Raw genomic sequence first — 18,063 nt, forward strand, 5'->3', positions numbered from 1 at the left:
ATAGTGACATGAGAGCAAAGTTGCAGTCCTGTACTTTTCGTAGGCCGATTAATTCCAAAGAGAAGTCCCACAGGTTAGGTTTCGTCTCCTCCCCTTTGTTTCTTTCTAGTTGTTATTGAGACAGGGTGGGTCTTACTAGTTAGACAAGGCTCACCTAGAACTTGCTAGGTAGCCCAAGTTGCCCTCAAACTTGAGATCCTCCTTTCTCCCCCTCTCAAGTTCTGGGATTGTAGGCATGTGCCACCATGGCTGGCTGTCCTTTCTCTCCTTTTTCCACAGAAAATGTAGAGAATTCTGTGTAAACCCATTGTCATTGCTGCAAAACTAACTGACAGATCCCTGTGATTTAATTTCTGTAGCATAACATTCAAAGGAGGGATATACATTACTTGTCTCATTGCTGTGACAAAAACTGATGAAAGCCACCTAAGGAAGGGCGGGTTAATTTGGATGCACAGTCCAGGGGCATGTCCTGCATGGTAAGAAAGCCATGGCAGCAAGACCTTGAGGCAGCTGGGCACAGAGCATTTTAGGAAGCAGACAGTGATGAATACTGGTGCTCACCACTTTCTCCTTTTGGTTTAGTCCAAGACTCTAGCCCAGTGGTTTCTCAACCTTCCGAATGCTGAGTGAGACCCTTTAGTACAGTTCTTCATGTTGTGCTGACCCCCAACCATAAAATTATTTTTTTGCTACTCCATAATTGTAATTTGGCTACTGTTATGAATTGTAATGTGAATATCTGATATACAACCCCCAAAGGAGTCTAGACCTACATGTTGAGAACCACTGCTCTAGCCTTTGGAATGGTGCCACCCACATAAAAAGTAGGTCTTCTCACTTGGATTACCTAATCTAGACAATCTCTCACAGGCAGACCCAGAGACTGGTCTCCAAGGTGATTCTAGATCCTGTCAAGTTAACAATATTTCACCATCACATTTTGAATGATATGGGTGTTCAAGTGGCCTACCTGTAGATTAAAGTTGAAGGAATAAGGAAGGACAAGGTCATATTTATGAAGTCATAGAACACCACAGTCAGAAATTGTCTTGGCCTGGTGTCACCTTTCAGTGATGAGGACAGAGGTGGAAGGGATAGCCAAAGCCTTTCAAAGGACTATGGAAAGTTTGCAGTGAATCAGAGTTTGCATGACTAGCCATTTCCAAAGAAATGTTTGGAATTTCCTTTTAGATCTAGGGAATGGAATTTGTAAGTTAATGTTTAAAAGATGCATCATTTAGAAAACTGTTCAAGTTTGGGCTTGATTTTTGTTGACGAAGACATAAAATGTGTTTCACTTAAATTTATATAACAAGTCCTCTTATTACTACTTATCAAAGTTTTTACAACTTCCTAATCCAGGTACTTCAGATGTTCCAGAATATTTCTATTAGTTTGGGTTTTCTTTTTAGAATGTAATCATTGTACTCAGATATCAAGGTGTGTAGCATTCCTTTCAAATGATGTTTAACCAATTATGATCCTTTAAAAGCAAGGTTTGGGGGTGGTGGAGCAGCAAGATGTTCAAAAAGTAAGGGCATTTGCTATCAAACCTGACAACTTTATTGCAAATCCCAGAACCCACATAGTAGAAGGTGAGAACTACTTCCTCAAGTTTTCCTATGAGCTACACACACACACACACACACACACACACACACACACACACACACACACACACACACTCCAATTAAACAAATAAATGTAAAAAAAAGTTTAAAAGTTGCTTTTCTTTTTTCTTGTCAGGCATGGTTGTACACATCCATAACCCCAGGATTCAGTAGGTAGAGGCAGGAGAATTGCTAAGTATTTGAGGCCAGCATGGCCACCGTAAGGAATTCCACACCAGCCCAGGATACATAGTGAGACCTTGTGTCCAAAAAACAAAATAAGTAAAATGTTTGTTCTGATAGTCGTCATCACTGTTTGAGACCAATGGCACTTTTAGTGTTGGTGTTTCCTTAGCATGTCTATAATGTGAACGTAACATTTATGTCCATTTTCCATGACATATTTATACAGACAGAGGAGGGCCTATAAACAAAAACTTTTTAAGCATTTTTATCACTTTTTTAAATCATTTTTCCTCTTGGTCACAATTTCTATAATGGGTTCTTCAGATGTTTCTGGGGGCGATTTTCTCAAACTCTGAGTCAAATGTAGTTTGCTAAAGTACCCTAGCTGGTGGTCTTGAGAGCGTCTCCTTTACCCACTCTCTCCACTTGAGAACCATTGCTCCTTTATAACTATGTGTAGGTTCTTCATCCAGCGGCAACTTGTTGGAAACCTGGATGGTAAGGGAATTATCCTATAATGACACGGAAAAAGAAAATATGAAATGTGGCATCATTTTCAGTGATGTGAGCCATAATAAAGAAAATGATGAAGAATTGGTCACCAAAAAATAGTTTTTAACTTGCAATCAGTAGGTGTTAAGACCTAGCCCAAGGAAAAACTCTTTTAATAGGTGCAGGGTAGACATGGCGTAGAAAACCTACAGCACAAAGCAAGAGTAGAAATGGGATGACAGGCCTGTTTGCCACTTGGACCTAGACCTTGCGTGGGTTTCCTTTTCATTTTTTTTCCTCTTTTTTTCTATTTTTGGTTTTTGCTTTTTTTTTTTTTGTCTTTTTTTTTTTTTCTTGTGTGGTTTTCCTAGAGACTAGAGAAACCTCATCAGTAAAAGGGTCACTGATGGGTACTACACTTGCCTCAGGCTATCAGTTTCTACATTTATTATAAGAACATCAAGTTAATACTAAAGTTGGTTTCTTAGCACAGAGTTCATTTGCAGTCTGAAAGAGAGTCATTATGGACTGCAGTAAACTGTGACAGGGTTTCACACCTCACAGCCCTTCTTTAGAGGCTCCATTTGATTATCAAATCAGTCAGATGTTCTGCTTTGAAGCAGAGAACCTCAGGGTAGAAGAGATGGCTCAGCGGTTAAGAGCACTGTCTACTCTTGCAGAGGATGGGAGTTCAGTTCCCAGCAACCACATGGTGACTCACAACCATCTGTAACTCCAGTGCCACAGGATCTGATGCCTCTTCGTACCTCCTTCAGTACTGCAGGCATTTGGTGCATACACATACACTCAGGCACACACACATACACATTAAATATTTTTTTAAAGATTTATTTATTTTTATATGCATTAATGTTTTCCTGCATGTATGTCTGTGCAAGGGCTCCAGATCCCCTGGAACTAGAGTTACAGACAGTAAGCTGCCACGTGGGTGCTTGGATTCGAACTCAGATCCTCTGGAAGAGCAGCCAATGCTCTTAACCCCTGAGCCATCTCTCCAGCCCTGAATAATTTTTTTTTAAAAGAAGAGAGTCTCATTATTTTTTCTTATTCTTGTTTTTCTGTAGACATTTACCTTCTGCTGACTTGAGTTAATAATTATAGTAAGCTTGTCTACCCTACAGCCTGAAAGACTTTCACAAAGAGGAAAATCAGAGAAAATGCCCTTCAGTAATGCTTTCAGTGTTTAGCATTCCAGAATGCAGCAAGAAAGGGAACAGTGAGAAAGAAGACTGGAAATTCAGTAGAAACTGGGCGTTTGTCACGGTTGGGCCATGTTTCGGTTCACATTTTTTTTTTTTTTTTTTTTTTGGTTTTTTTCGAGACAGGGTTTCTCTGTGTAGCTTTGCGCCTTTCCTGGAACTCACTCTGTAGACCAGGCTGGCCTCGAACTCACAGAGATCCGCCTACCTCTGCCTCCCGAGTGCTGGGATTAAAGGCGTGCGCCACCACCGCCCGGCTCGGTTCACATTTTTGTGTGGTCTTGTTCTGTAGACTCGCTCCCTCTCTGGGCCTTAGTTTTTCCTTCTGTGGATGACTGAATTTCACTAGAATACCTGAATCCTATTTAGTGCTCCAGACTCAAACCGAACTCTTTGCATCAGTTGAAAAATCAAAAACAAATTCTGTTCTTCCCTTAGTTATCCGGACTATCTAGATAATTGGCGTAGCCTTGGTCTCTATTTTGGCTCACTTAACTGGGCTATGAGCAGATTTCTTTTAATTTTATTTATTTAAATTTTATGTATGAGTGTTCTGCATGCCAGAAGAGGGCATCAGATCCTATTACAGATGGTTGTGAGCCACCGTGTGGTACTAGGAATTGAACTCAGGACCTCTGGAAGAGCAGCCACTTGTAACCACTGAGCCAACTCTCCACCCCACCCCCCTTTTGAGACTAGAGCCCTAATTTTGCCTTGATGGTGCCCTAAAAGGTAGGACAAACTGAAACTTTAGACTCTAGGCATTCTACAATAGTAATTTAATTGTGAGGTAGAACTTAGGCAAGATTTTTGTCTTTTTTTTTTCTCAGAGATAGGGGCCTAACATAGGGCTTTGTGCATTTTAAGCAAGCACTGTACTACTTATATGCATCCCCAGCCTTGGTCCTTGTTTTGTTTTTTATGTTTATTCCCTCTCTCTCTCTCCCTCCCCCCACCATGTGTGTGTGTGTATGTGGTGTGTGTGTGTGTGTGTGTGTGTGACTGCACATGTATGGAAGTCAGAGGACAACTTAGAGGAGTTGGTTCTCTCCTTCCATTAAGTAGGTTCCAGATATTGGTGAAATTATTAAGGCCACTCCACGTAGTTAAAAGGGAGGTTTATTTAGTGGCGTAATTTACAAGTGAAGGGATAGGTAACGGTCTGGGAAAGACGTAGCACAGTCCAGCAGTATTCTCTGGAGAACTCTGCTCGGTCTACCTCCAGCGTCCAGGGTCCAGGAATCTCGGGTCTTCAGGGTCCTCTCTTGACCCCGCCTTGTAGGTGTGACAGTTACCGAAGCCTCAGTGGGGGTTGGAACTTCCAGATCAAAGCTGGAATGGCTACCTACTACATTCCAGGGATCAAACTTGGTCATTATGCTTGGCAGCTTGGCAGCAAGCACCCTTACCAGCTGAGCCATCTTGACAGTCCCGATACTTTTTTTGAGACAGGGCCTTGTTACTATGTGGTCCAGGCTGTCCTTGAACTTATTATGTAGCTCAGGCTGGCCTGAAACTTAAAATTCTCCTGCTTCTGCCTCTTAGGATTATAGGCATGTTATATATTCTATATAATATATGTGTATTATAGGGTAAATATATATTGTGATTTTTTAAAGATTTGTTTATTTATATGTATACAACATTCTGCCTCCAAGTATGCCTGCATGCCAGAAAAGGGCCCCAGATCTCATTATAGATGACTGTGAGCCACCATGTGGTTGCTGGGAATTGAACTCAGGAACTCAGGACCTCTGGAAGAGCAGCCAGTGCTCTTAACCTCTGAGCCATCTCTCCAGCTCCCTATTGTGATCTTATGTATATATATATATATATATAAGGAGATATATATATATACACACACACACACATACACTACACACAAACATATATATATATATATCTCCTAAATTCACATAAGAGATCTTATTTTTGTTCCTGAAAAAAAAATGTTTCTAGCCGGGTGGTGGTGGCACACGCCTTTAATCCCAGCACTCGGGAGGCAGAGGCAGGTGGATCTCTGTGAGTTCAAGGCCAGGCTGGTCTACAGAATGAGTTTCAGGACAACCAGGCTACACAGAGAAACCTTGTCTTGAAAAACACACAAAACAAAATGTTTCTATGAGTAGATAGCGATTTCCATCTGGTGTGACCCGTTGTCTCCGGTTAGGTACTCACAGAGGGTGGTGCTCAGTGGCAAGAGCACCTGCTGCTGTCCTTCGAGACCCTGAGTTCAGTCCCCAGCACCCACACAGGAAACTGACAACCACCCAAACTCTTCCTTTGGGGGATTCTAACACTTTCTTCTGGTCTCTGCGGTCACTTGCACGCATGCGGGCATATATAGACACCTAAGCAAAAACTAAAATCTTTTTTAAAAAAACATAAAAGAGGGGCTGGCAAGATGGCTCAGTGGGTAAGAACATGCCACAAGCTTGATGACCTTGATACCTGGAACCCACATAATAGTGGAAGAAGAGAGCCAACTTCATTGTGTTGTTGTGACCTTCACACACACACACACACACACACACACACACACACACACACACACACACACACACACGAAACTAAGAGTGCCTGGTTGGAATGCACCAACTGCTGCTTTCCCTTCTCTATCACTTTTCCTGTTGCTGTGATGAAATATACCGGAACAAAAGCAACTTAGAAGGACTTACTTTGGCTCCAGTTCCCTCACCGTAGGGAAGTCATGGCAGCAGTAACCAGTCACACTGTATCTACAGTCTGGAAGAAGAGGGGTAGGAAGGCCTAAGCTTAGCTGGCTTTCTCCTTTTTCTGCATTTCAGGACCTAAGCTCAGGGAATGGTGCCACCCACTACTAGAGTGGGTCTCCCCATCTCAGTCAACTTAATCAAGGTGTCTAATTAGAGTTTTTATTGCTGTGAAGAGGCACCAGGACCACAGCAACTCTTCTAAGGGAAACATTCCATTGGGGTGGCTCACTTAGAGTTTCAGAGGTTCATCCATTATCATCATGGCGGCATGCAGGCAGACATGCTAGAGAAATAGCTGAGAGTCCTACATCTTGCAGACAACAGGAAGTCGATTGAGACACTGGGCAGTATCCTGAGCATAGGAAATCTCAAAGCCTGCCTCCACAGTGATACACTTCCTCCAACAAGGCCATACCCTCCCCAACAAAGCCACACCTAATAGTGCCACTCTCTCTGAGATTATGGGACCCAGTTACATTCAAACTACCACACAAGGTAATTCCATGGGCCAGGGTAATAGCCTAACCAGTAAAAACTCTTGCCATAATCAAATCTGACAACTTGAATTCGATCCCTGGATCCCATGGTGGAAGAGAGCCAACTCTACCCAGTATAGCTTAAAGTCTCCCAGAATAAGATCAAACTCCTAGTAATTACAAACTTGCTCTTGTGAGCACAAAGTCTATGAGAGTAAACTGTGTTTATATGAGAGAATCACCTCTGTTTCTAGGTGATAGCACAGAGAGTTTGATGAGTCAGGTTTCTGTGCTCATGTTAGGCCTTTCTAACCAATACTTGCTCTGGGTCACAAATCTTGCAGGACTGTCAGTTGAGTGTCCATTTCAGCTGTTTTATGTCTATTTTGTTTGTCTGGGATTCAGGGGCACTGCTCTGCACATGCTATACAGGTACTCTGTTACTGAGCTACGTGCTCAGCCTAGCTATAGGTTTTCAGGTGAAGGATAGTATGCCCTCAGAAATAGATTTGGTGTGTAAAGGGCAGGAAGTAAAGAGGCAGCATTTCATTCTGGAATATTCACCTAAACTAACCAACAAGGACATGCAATCTTCTAAGAGAATGAAAGCCTTGTGGGTATTGAGATACTGATGGATGTTCTTTATTTCAGGAAGCTGGAGACAATAGTCAGTTCTGCTGGAGGAACCTCTTTTCCTGCATCAACCTCCTGAGACTGCTCAATAAACTGACCAAATGGAAGCATTCCAGGACCATGGTAAGTGGGACTTCAGATCACAGAAGTGTCCATTCAACTGAATTTTTAAATCATTAGTATTTGTAGATGCCTAGTTGGAAAGATCTGTAGGTAGCTGATGAGTGCTACATAAGTTTCTGCACTTCCTAGCAGTTATTCCAAGATGATCACTCACAGTCCATTTCTTTTCAGGGAACTAAATATAGACACACTCTTAAGGCAGCTCTAACAAGGGAAGCCAGCCACATTTGGATTGTAGTTACATATCCAAAAATGATGCAAGCCTAACATTGATTGCAGTGTTGCTTGTAATGCTAAGAGTCTGGAAACAACTAAACATTCATTAACAAGGACCAACTACTTAAATAAATGATGGTGTGTCCTTATAGTAGAATATGATAAAACCATTAAAAAGAATGAGGCATTTCTCTGCTGGTATGAAATTATTTTCAAGATATGTTATTAAATTAAATGAGGCCTTTAATTCCAGCACTCAGGAGGAAGAGGCAAGAAAGATCTCTGATTTCAAGACCAGCCTGAACTATATAAAGAGATCTTGTCGGGTATGGGAGTTAGAGAGATGGCTCAGTAGTTAAGAGCATGTCTTCCTCTTGTAAAGGACCCAAGTTTGGGTTCTAGCACCAATGTCAAGCAGTTCCCATTTGCTTGTAACTCCAGCTCCAGAGAGAGAGCCAATGCCTCTTGTCCCCAAGGACACATGTACTCAAATTCAAGTACGTACACACACACATACACATAATTTTTAAAAAATTTAATCAAGCCGGGCGGTGGTGGCGCACGCCTTTAATCCCAGCACTTGGGAGGCAGAGCCAGGCGGATCTCTGTGAGTTCGAGGCCAGCCTGGGCTACCAAGTGAGTTCCAGGAAAAGGCGCAAAGCTACACAGAGAAACCCTGTCTCGAAAAACCAAAAAAAAAAAAAAAAAAATTAATCAAGATATAGAACAGTGTACTCGGCTATTACTTGTGTTAAAATACAAAATAATCCGTATGTGATATACCTATAGACCAAATTATCTCCAGAGCTCGTTAAATGGCTCAGCTGGCAGGAATGCTTGCTATGCATGCCTGATGACCTGAGTTGATTCTTGGAACCCACAGTGAAGAAGAAAACTGAAAGTTGTCCACTCACCTCTACATGAGTGCTAGGAAGTGTTTGCACACATGTGTAAAAACACATACTATATATATGTGATAAAATTCAACTAAATATTTTTAAATCTTAAAAAAAAATAACAAAAAGGCTAGGTGGTGGTGGCTCACACCTTTAATCCCAGCACTTGGAAGGAAGGCAGAGGCAAGCAGATCTCTGAATTCAAGGCCAGGCTGGTCTACAGAGCAAGTTCCAGGGCAGCCAGGGCTGTACCAAGAATCCCTGTCTTGAAAAACCAAAAGAAAAAAATTATCTTCAAAGATACACAAAAAACCTGTAACAGTGGAAATGGTAAATATTGCAGATAATTGTTTTGAATTTATAAATATTATAGACGTTAAATTTTTAAATTAGGTTTATTCATTTTGTGTGTGTTTTGCCTTCATGTATGTATGTGTACCCCTTTGTGCATGGTGTCTGCAGAGGTCAGAAGAGGGCATTGGATCCCCTGGAACTGGAGTTACAGATGGTTGTAAACCCTATGAGGGTGCTGGGGATTGAACTCAGGTCCTCCAGAAGAGCAACAAGTATTCTTAAATGCTTAAATTCTTAAACTTTAAATGAATTAGTTCTTGGTTTTATTGTATATCACAAGACTGGCTTTGAATTCATGATCAGCCTCTGAATATTTTGATTACAAGCATGTGCCACCATGTCTGGCTTAATCCGTGTGTGTGTGTGTGTGTGTGTGTGTGTGTTTTAGACAGTGCTTCACTACCCCAGGCTAGCCTCAAACTCCTTATATAGTTCTTATGTATTCTTGAAGACTAACTCTTAAGTAGTTTGGACCATAGATACGCAGATCTCCTAGGATAGCCAGGTTTATCTATATTGTCTGGTTGGAAATTCTAAAAATTTCACATGATGATGGACTTTTTGCCCCCCTGTCTGTCCTATTGGGAAGATGCTGGTGGTCTTTAAATCAGCTCCAATCTTAAAGCGAGCCCTCAAAGTCAAGCAGGCCATGCTACAACTCTATGTCTTGAAGCTACTAAAGATACAGACCAAGTACCTTGGGCGCCAGTGGAGGAAAAGCAATATGAAGACTATGTCGGCCATTTACCAGAAAGTACGCCACCGCATGAATGATGACTGGGCTTATGGGAATGGTGAGTATTCTTTGTGAACTTGGAACTCATTGATTTGGTTAGGCTGGCTGGCCATTGAGCTCGAGAGATTTGCCTGTCTCTGCTCCTGCAGCACTGTGGTTATAAATGCATACCACTGCACCAGGCTTTTATGTAGGTGCTTGGGATCCAAACTCGGGTCCTCATGCCATCTCCCCAACCCCTAAATATAATACTAATTTTATGATATGATAAAATGTTTGCCTACTTATAATTTTTTGTTTGTTTGTTGTTTGTTTTGTTTTTGTTGTTGTTGTTGAGGCAAGGTCTCACTATGTAGCCTTGGCTGGCCTGGAACTCACTATGTAAACTAGGCTGGCCTTGAACTCAAGAACTCTCCCTGCTTCTGCCTCCCAAATGCTGGGATTAAAGGCATGCGCCACCATGCCCAGCTGAGTTGGTCCAGCCTTGACTCTTCATGTTCTGCTCCAATCTCCCCTTCCTTGAGAGGTGATACTATTCAAATGGGAAATTTTCATCCCCTAGGGAAAGCTCAGAGAAAGGTTTTAATTGCTCTTTTGAGTGACATAATTATTAGAAAGAAACCAACAAGGAATTACAATAAGAAGCTCTCCCATCTCCTTTCTCAGCAGTAACTAGTTACCAGTTTCTATACTTCCAAAGGTAATTTCTATATATATTAGTTTACATGTAATCGTATGTATACTTTTTAAAACTGTAAATATGCTGGATGTCTCCTTTATACATTGCTCTTAAAAGATCACTCTGAGCAGTTTCATTGTTAGAATGCCATAGACCATGCTCTGTGGATGAGAGTAATGTCCTGAGCTATATGTATCTTTTTCTTCCTCTCTTCCTATGTCAGACATCGATGCCAGGCCTTGGGACTTCCAAGCAGAAGAATGTACCCTGAGGGCCAATATTGAGGCTTTTAACAGCCGCCGGTATGATAAACCGCAGGACTCAGAATTTTCACCTGTGGATAACTGCTTGCAGAGTGTGCTGGGGCAGAGGTTGGATCTGCCTGAAGATTTCCATTATTCCTATGAGCTCTGGCTGGAGAGAGAGGTGTTTTCACAGCCCATCTGTTGGGAGGAGCTGCTCCAGAATCACTAAGCTCTTGTCACAAAGCATCTGATAGATGGAGATTGGCTCCAATAAATATGCTTTGCCTATCCTGCCCCATCAACCTGCATACTGATCTCTAGAGTGTGTGTCAATGAGAGTTCCAGCCCAGCATCCAGCGGAGACATCCGGCATAGTTCAGGGCTATTCTGGATGCCATTGCCCTAAGCTCAACTAGGTACCTAGTTGGCTTTGAAGTCTCTTGGTGGATCAGTCCTGGACAGGCTCTTTGATGGAACCTGCTTTAATCTTGCCTAGAACCAGGCTAGCCTTTGTTGACCACAATAGTGAAAGGAAATCTCTTATGGCATTTGACCCATGACATTCATCTCAAGCAGTGGAATAGGTACATAAGGACATTTTCTTCTTGCTCACTCTAAATGTCCAAGACTTACCATTTAGCAGAACCAACTTTAGATTGTATGTCATGTTTAAAATTTGACACTTATACTCTTTATAAAATAATCATTAGCTCTAAGATGATTTGAGAGCCCCGCACCTTTATAAAGGATGATTGTTTCCAAAACACTGCATGTTATAGAAAAATGTATTGTGTAGTATTTTTTCCTTAAGAGATCTGTGTTCAATGTAAAAAATATTTCCTGTGTATTCTGTATAATGCACTGAGTGCTTTGCCATTTGGAAAGAACCACACTAATGTGAAATAATGTGGCCTTCTCTAAAAATATCTCATTTTTCATAAATTACTTGTTTTAAAATGGCTATGTACACTGCAGAAATTTTCTAATGTAACCTCAAATCTTCATTTGAGCGAGGAGAGGAGCAGTGTTATTGAGACAGGATCTGGCTATGTAGCCCTGACTAGGCTGGAACTTACTATGTAGCCAGGCTGGCCTTGAACTTGTAATGACCCTCCTGCCTCTGCCTCCTGAATACTGGGATTGTAGGCATAGGCTACCACCTCTGGCCAATTCATTTTTAAATGACAAGTTGATTATAGGAGGTTTTATTTACTGATATTTGTCCATTTGTGCTGATTTTTTAAATTTATATTTTTTTCTTCCATGTTCATTATTTTTTACCATTTTTTTTTTCCAGCTAGACGTTTCAATATGGTTTGTACTGGAAGTATCACACATTTCATGGAGGATGTCTCTACTCCTTTACAGCAAAATAATATAAGGGTTTTTTTTTTTAAATCTTTGCACTTTTTTATCTTAAAGGTCTCCGCACTGCCCAGACACTACAGAGTCTTTTGATGATGGCACAAGGATGCTGTATTATAATAGAGAGTTGTCCAAGCTGGCTCATAAGCTCTTCCCTTGTCAACCAGTCTCGCTTGTGGGTCATGATAGAGACCCACCATTATCCAAAGGAACAATCAGTACCTCTATGCTTTGGGTAGCAGGATTTCTTACTATGGAAAAGTGACAAAAAATAAGTATGTAATAGATGAAATATCTTAAAATGATTTGCAAATTTTATCAAACCATGACAGCAGTCCTCATTCCAAAGAGTTTACTGAGCACAGCATCAGGCAATTTTATTAATCTAGGGTCAGGCTAAAATGATTTTAATGATATTTGAGTAAAAAGATAATTTTCCAGGAGAGAGAATAGTCACCAATCTATTTTAAAGTTGTATCATACTCAGTTGTGTAAAGAAAAAATAAGTTGCCTTTTAAAAAACACACACAAATGCTTTCAGAGACACAGATGTATGCTAAGCTTTAATATATCACATTTTATTTTTTATTAACTCTTAAGAAGATTAATTTTCGCCGGGCGGTGGTGGCGCATGCCTTTAATCCCAGCACTCGGGAGGCAGAGCCAGGCGGATCTCTGTGAGTTCGAGGCCAGCCTGGGCTACCAAGTGAGTTCCAGGAAAGGCGCAAAGCTACACAGAGAAACCCTGTCTCGAAAAACCAAAAAAAAAAAGAAGAAGATTAATTTTCAATGCAGATGCAGAAACTACTCCACCTTGCGAGGATAAATTATTAGTTTCAAATTACATCATTTTCCCCCCTACAATTTGCTGTGGGTAGTCTTCTGGTAGCAACAGCTAGCCCCATGTGCTAAGATAACTTGGGCTGGATCTCCCAACTTGAGAGCTCATGTATGTGGTTAGGAATAGCTTCAGATTAACCAAATTTAGTGGTGATTATAATTTCTATATAGAAGCATGCTATTTGGACAATTTATAAAATAGGGACTTTATTTGTGAATATTTCAGTAAAGTTTGTGTTGATAACATTGTTCATCTCACCAAACACTTTAATAAAAAGAAAACCTGGAATTAGAAATTTGGTCTTTAATTCTTTAACACAGGATAATCTTTTTTTGGGGGGAGGGGGGGTTGTTGAGGCAGGGTTTCTCTGTGTAGTTTTGGTGCCTGTCCTGGATCTCGCTCTGTAGACCAGGCTGGCCTCGAACTCACCGAGATCCACCTGGCTCTGCCTCCTGAGTGCTGGAATTAAAGGCATGTGCCATCACCACCCGGCTCACAGGATAATCTTAAAGTTATGTTAGATAGAAAAGGATTCAGGATAAATATAGAACTACAAATCTCAATGATCTAACAAATGTTTATGTCATCATCATGGGTCTGGAGTCAGCCACTCGACTGGCCTTAGATTACTGGATTGGCTTTTCCCTAGAATTATTCTTATTCTGGCATGAGGCTGGATAGATGTCCCTACCTAGGACATACTGGTTCATAGTAAAAGGCAAAAGCAAGAAACAAACCATACCATGAAAGGACATTTCAGAGCTCCTGCTTGGATACGGCAGAAGGCAAATTGTTCATGTCATTGGCCAAAATCAGCTCACATGGACAAGCCCAACTGTGGGCCAGAGAAGCATCCTCCACCTGAAGGATGACAGGTATGGGATGGTGTGATGCTTCTGTGGTCATGCTGATGAATATCTGTTCCTGTCCTACCACCGCCCAGCACTAGGGTATCTTTGTACATCTTAAACCTACACACTTTTTGTCAGTAAGTCTGTTTTTGTTTTGTTCTGTTTCTGAGGTGGGGTCTCATGCAGCTCAGGCTGGACTTGCCCTTGTTATGTGATGAAGATGAACTTGAACTTTGGTTTATATTGATCCATAGTGATTCTGTAATCCCACTGAACAAATGTAATGAATGTCCTGTTCCCTTGGATAGGAAGGCTGCTCTATAGAAGTAGTTCCTTGCTTTTAATGTTCTGTGAGGTTAGAAACCGGTTTCTTTGCACTTAGAAACTGAGGCAGGAAGATTGTGGTTTGGGGGCCAGCCTGGGCTACATAGTGAAGTCCTTGTCTCAAAAAAGGTGCCTGCTTCAGGAGCCCACGCCAGCTCTAGCAGTCTCTTCCTCAGCTGACTTCTTCACCCGGAGTGTTGCCAACAGGTTGCTTTCTAACAAGCTGGTGGACAAGCTGGGTGATTGTGAGAGTGCACTTCGATGTGCCTACGAAGAACAACCCGATAACAAACAGCCAAAGGATCAAGATGGCTGTTCCAAGCATCCAGTTCTGCTTGGACATGGAGCCAAGCCAGGCGTCCTTATGAGCCACCTGATGGTGTCCCATGGGTGACAAGCACTCCTTAGAAGCAGTTGCTGCAGAACTCAAATCTCTGCTAGACAAGAATGTTCTGTTCTTGTGTGGGCCCAGAAATAGAGAGAGCCATGCCAACCCAGCGGCTGGGTTTGTCATCTGACTGGAGAACCTCCACTTCCACGTGGAGGAAGGAGGAAGGGGAAAAGATGCTTCTGGGAGCAAGGTTATAGCTAAGCCAGACCAAAAAAAAAAGATGCTTCCCCAGCTTCACGGTCCAAAGGAAGGAATGCCTATGTCAACAATGCTTTGGGGGCTGCACTGAGCCCACAGGTACATGGCGGGTCTGAATCTTCCACAGAAGGCTGGTATTTTTTTTTTTATGAAGGAGCTGAACTACTTTGCCAAGGCTGTAGAGAGTCCGAAGTGATCCTAGCCATCTTGGGCAGAGCTGAAGTTGCAAACAAGACCCAGTTGATTAATAAATGCTGTACAAAGTCATTGTCCGTGGAATGGCGTTTACCTTCTTTAAAGCAAGTAACGTGGAGGTTCACACTTCTCTGTATGATGATGGGGCCAATATTATCCAAGATCTCATGTCCAAAGCTGGGGAAACCAGCGTGAAGATTGCCTTCCTGCTGACTTCACCACCGCTAACAAGTTTGATAAGACTAACCAAGCTACCGTGGCCTCTGGCCTAACTGTTGACCAGATGGCCTCAGGTACTGACAGCCAAAAGGAGTACCTGAGGCTGGTGCAGCTGAGCGGATTGTTTGGAATGGACCTATTAGGGGGGTATTTCCACGGGAAGCTTTTCCAGGGAAGCCAAGTCCCTCACTGAGGCGGTGGTGAAAGTCACGTCCGGGGTTGCCTCACTGTCATAGGTAGTGGAGGCTTTGCCACACACTATGCCAAGAGGATAAGATCAGCGTGTGAGCCGTGTGCCAACCTAAAGCTCCTGGGAGGTAAAGTCCATCCTGAGATGGATGCTCTCAGCAATGTTTAGTATTTTCCTGCCTTTGGGTTCCTGTGCACAGCTGCTAAGTCGATTTAGTGTTTTCTATCTCCATTTGGTGTTAGCACAAGGTTCAGCTGGTGGCCAAGAGGTGCAGCACCAGGAACCCTTAAACAGTCGCCCACCTCGGCTCATCTTTACTGCACTGGGACTTGTCTGTATTCTTCAAGATCCCATTTAAATTCCTTAGTGACTAAACCATTGCACATTCTAGAGTACATCTATTTATATTCTGCTTGTAAAAGAAAGTGAGCTGTAAGAGCTTAGTTCTCTTTTCCATGTAGGTTACTGTTTATGACTCTGCATGGAAATAGGATGAAATTCCAGTTGTAGCCTCAGAGAAATTGATGAGCTATTAAACATTAAAGATGTCCACTGGGGGCAAGGGAACACGGGAGTTAGTCCTTTTCTAATAGCCATTGCTACGTCTGAAAAGGGATGAGAGAACGTTCCTTTTGTATTCTTGGTGGCTGAATATCTTCCTGAGTGTATGTTTTGGTTAAGGACTGTTGAGTCACAAAAGTCATTTTATATTTTGAACAGTCATTATCAAACGCATTTTGAAAGTCTTATCCCAGTTAGCTTGTTTGCCGGTAGTTAGAACCACAACTCCTCTGCATGCCTCCCTAGATTTGGGTACAGGTCCTCTGAGTGTAGCAGGTCTCTGTAGAGTCCTTCTGTCAGTCTCTTTTCTTTGGGCCTTTTTGTCCAGTGAAAGAGTTTACTGGGGCTTTTCGAATATCACATTCTGTTTGGTCTTTAGGGCAATGCGTTAAAACAGCCTTTTGATTCAAAGCATTTTCATAAGCTGAATAAACATTTGCAATATTCAACCTTTGGTAAATCTTGAAATTTCTGAATTACCTTTTCCCTATCCTTGCTTGAGAACAGGCCAGTTTTGTTGTTTTGCTTATTTTCTTTTTGAACCATTACTTGTTTGTAATATTTTAACAAACACAGCTAATACTAGCCATCTCCTGCTACCAACATCTCTGCCTTCAAACCTTTCCACCCAGGTCAGGCATGACAACATAAACCTGTAATTCCAGCATTCTGGAGGCAGAGGCAGAGGCAGGCGGATCTCTGTGAGTTCGAGGCCAGCCTGGTCTACAAAGTGAGTTCCAGGAAAGGCACAAAACTACACAGAGAAACCCTGTCTCAAAAAACCAAAAAAAAAAAAAAAAAAAAAAAAAAAAAAAAAAAAAACAAACAAACAAAAAAAAGCCAAAATTAGTAAAAACAAAAACAAAAAACAAAAAATCCCAGCCACCTCACTTAAGAACATTCTCAGCCAGTTGTGGTGACCACGTCTTTAATCCCAGCACTCAAGAGGCAGAGGCAGGTGTATCTCTGAGTTTGAGGCCAGCCTGGTCTACAGAACTAGTTCCAGGACAGCCAAGGCTACACAGAGAAAACCTATCTTGAAACCACCCCCCCCAAAAAAAAAGAGAGAGAGAGAACATAGTCCAAATTAATTAACTTCCCAAAGTCTGTTATACTCCTTAAAACACCAACCCTGTTATTGGAACCAAGTTGTTATATGGCAATATGTTGCACTGAATGTGTATTCCTGTTCTCAATTCTTCTTCTATTGCAACCCTAGTCCTCAAAGTAAGAGTACTAGGAGGTGGAGCCTTTGGGACAAAGGTCATGAGGGCAAAGCCTCAAGAATGACTAGTGCTTGTATTAAAAATACCTGGGAGCACTTTCACGCCTACTGTTAATAGAGTAAGAAGGCATTATCTGTGAGCATGACACCTAAGTCTGCTCTGGTCCTGGACTCCCCGGCTTCCAGGTGATAGCATTGTTTTATAGCAGCCAGAACAGACTAAGATACAGATTCTTGAAATGAAAAGGATCTGAGGCTATTTAGGCCAATCTCCAAGCACAGGAGGACTTCCTTTGATAAAGCACCTCCTAAGTGACCATCTAACCTATTGTGTTTTCATTGACAAGAACCTCACTGTTTGGGGGCTGGACAAATGGCTCAGTGCATAAGAGCACTTCAGCAGGTTCTGGGTTCAGTTCCCAGCACCCACATGGCAACTCGCAATTTTAACTCGTTTCAGGGGATCCGGTGCCCTCTTCTGGACCCCGCAGGCACTGCACAGATATGGTGCACTTAAATACATACAGGCAAAACACTCATACACGTAAAATAAAAATAATAAGTCTTTTTTAAAAAGAACATCACCACTTCAATATCATCAGTAACAACCCTCTGTGTCAGAATTAAGTAGCAATACAGTACTGACAACTTTTGGTGTGTGGATCAGAAGAACCACAAATATCCATTGGCTGTATATTTTCCTTACTCTATTAATTTCCTAGGGTTGTTACAAATTATGGGGAATTGGGTGACCTTAACATAAATGGGGAGGGAATGGGAGGAGAGGAGGGAGAGGTAACTGCGGTGGGGATGTAAAATAAATAATAACATTTAAAACAACAACATAAATAGGACAGAGTATATAGCTCAATGGTAGAACAGTTTCCTTGCAGGTACAAGGTCCTAGGTTCAATCCCCAGTGCTGCAAACAGAAAGTCCCACAAGCTCACTGAAAATCCTGGAGGCCAGAAGTTTGAGACAAGCTCTCACTAGAATTGCGCTCCTTCCAGAGGCTCTCGGAAGAACTGCTCCGTGCCTCTTCCAGCTTCTAGGAGTTTTGGGATTCCCTTTGTTTGCGCACATCACTCCAGTCTTCGCC

The 18,063-nt window shown here is 42.0% G+C and overlaps 1 protein-coding gene and 1 pseudogene across 2 annotated transcripts in view; both read left to right on the forward strand.

Moving 5' to 3' along the window:
- Strip2 (striatin interacting protein 2) overlaps positions 1-13,105 on the forward strand; it is a 48,324-nt gene extending 35,219 nt beyond the window's left edge. Inside the window, exons 19-21 of one of the 2 annotated variants that reach the window (XM_052719619.1) lie at positions 7,374-7,478; positions 9,534-9,738; positions 10,583-13,105. In XM_052719619.1, coding sequence (XP_052575579.1) covers positions 7,374-7,478; positions 9,534-9,738; positions 10,583-10,833 — 561 coding nt within the window. In that variant the 3' untranslated portion in view covers positions 10,834-13,105. The remainder of the gene's footprint in view (positions 1-7,373; positions 7,479-9,533; positions 9,739-10,582) is intronic. The other variant, XM_052719620.1, reaches the window with a different exon arrangement.
- LOC128098808 (phosphoglycerate kinase 1-like) lies at positions 12,152-16,188 on the forward strand (annotated as a pseudogene).
- The last annotated feature ends 1,875 nt before the right edge of the window (positions 16,189-18,063 follow it).

This window comes from Peromyscus californicus, unplaced genomic scaffold (assembly GCF_007827085.1).
Source record: "Peromyscus californicus insignis strain IS unplaced genomic scaffold, ASM782708v3 Scaffold_6__1_contigs__length_162567912, whole genome shotgun sequence".
Classification (NCBI taxonomy): domain Eukaryota; kingdom Metazoa; phylum Chordata; class Mammalia; order Rodentia; family Cricetidae; genus Peromyscus; species Peromyscus californicus.